The sequence below is a fragment of the Acanthamoeba castellanii genome, assembly GCF_000313135.1.
Source record: "Acanthamoeba castellanii str. Neff unplaced genomic scaffold scf7180000084606, whole genome shotgun sequence".
Lineage (NCBI taxonomy): Eukaryota > Discosea > Longamoebia > Acanthamoebidae > Acanthamoeba > Acanthamoeba castellanii.
Window position 1 is genome coordinate 15,598 of NW_004457678.1, and position 883 is coordinate 16,480.

General features: G+C 55.5%; 1 protein-coding gene across 1 annotated transcript; it reads right to left on the reverse strand.

Moving 5' to 3' along the window:
* Window positions 1–813, reverse strand: ACA1_338420 (uncharacterized protein; the record flags this gene model as incomplete). Its single annotated transcript, XM_004353946.1, is given in 5 exon segments — window positions 1–259; window positions 286–322; window positions 334–390; window positions 611–675; window positions 782–813. The coding sequence occupies 5 exon segments, from the start codon at window positions 811–813 to the stop codon at window positions 1–3; spliced, it is 450 nt and encodes a 149-aa protein (XP_004353998.1).
* Window positions 814–883: the final 70 nt, after the last annotated feature.

An 883-nucleotide genomic window follows, 5' to 3' on the forward strand; every position in this document is an offset into this window, starting at 1 on the left:
TCACTCTTCCTTCGTTGGAGCAGGGGACCGCAGTTGACGAGGGCGCGGTGGGGATTCGTCACCCAGTTGCTGTGCATCGATCCTGAACGCCGGCTCGATGCTGCGTCGGCTTGCCGGCTGTTCCCTTCGGCCTGGGGCACCACCCAACAACTTTAGTTGTTCGATCTTGTGGGAGACTTGTGGGCACCACCCGCAGCTGTCAAGAAGCTCGGGGGCCAAGTACCCAGGTGTGCCCACCGGAGCAAACTCAGACCACGTACTGCCCAGCCGCCGGTTCGTCGCGACTTCGAAATCGATGATGGTGAGCTCCCCAGTCGGGGTGCTGTAGAGAACGTTGTTGTGCGAGATGTCGTGGTGCACAACACCCAGCTCGTGGAGCTCCCGTAGGGCCTGCCTCATGATCGATTGTAACGCATGTGCGGTTGTTAGTCGTGTGGTGTGGTGTGGTGTGGTGTGGTGTGGTGTGGTGTGGTGTGGTGTGGTGTGGTGTGGTGTGGTGTGGTGTGGTGTGGTGTGACATATGGAAGAGCTGCAGATCAGCATTCCTCGCATATTTTCACAAACAAGTGTGGTGGAAAGACAACATTTCTACACAAACCCAAATACATACCGACAGTAGTTGGAAGACATAGGAAGCGAATGTGGAGTCTGGTTGGCGGTATGCCTCTTCGTGTTCTGTTTCGTGAGGTTTCACATGTGAAACATGAGAAGAGTATAGAATGGTGCATTGCAGGCCTGTTGTTGCAGGTGTGCAGGGAAGCGAAGAGGGTATCGTCAGTACCTATGCAGCCCAGCACAAGACCATGATACCATTCTTTGCCGCACTCGAACAGACCCGAGGTCAGGAAACGGGGAATGTGCCGCGTTACTCCCTGGAGCCTCT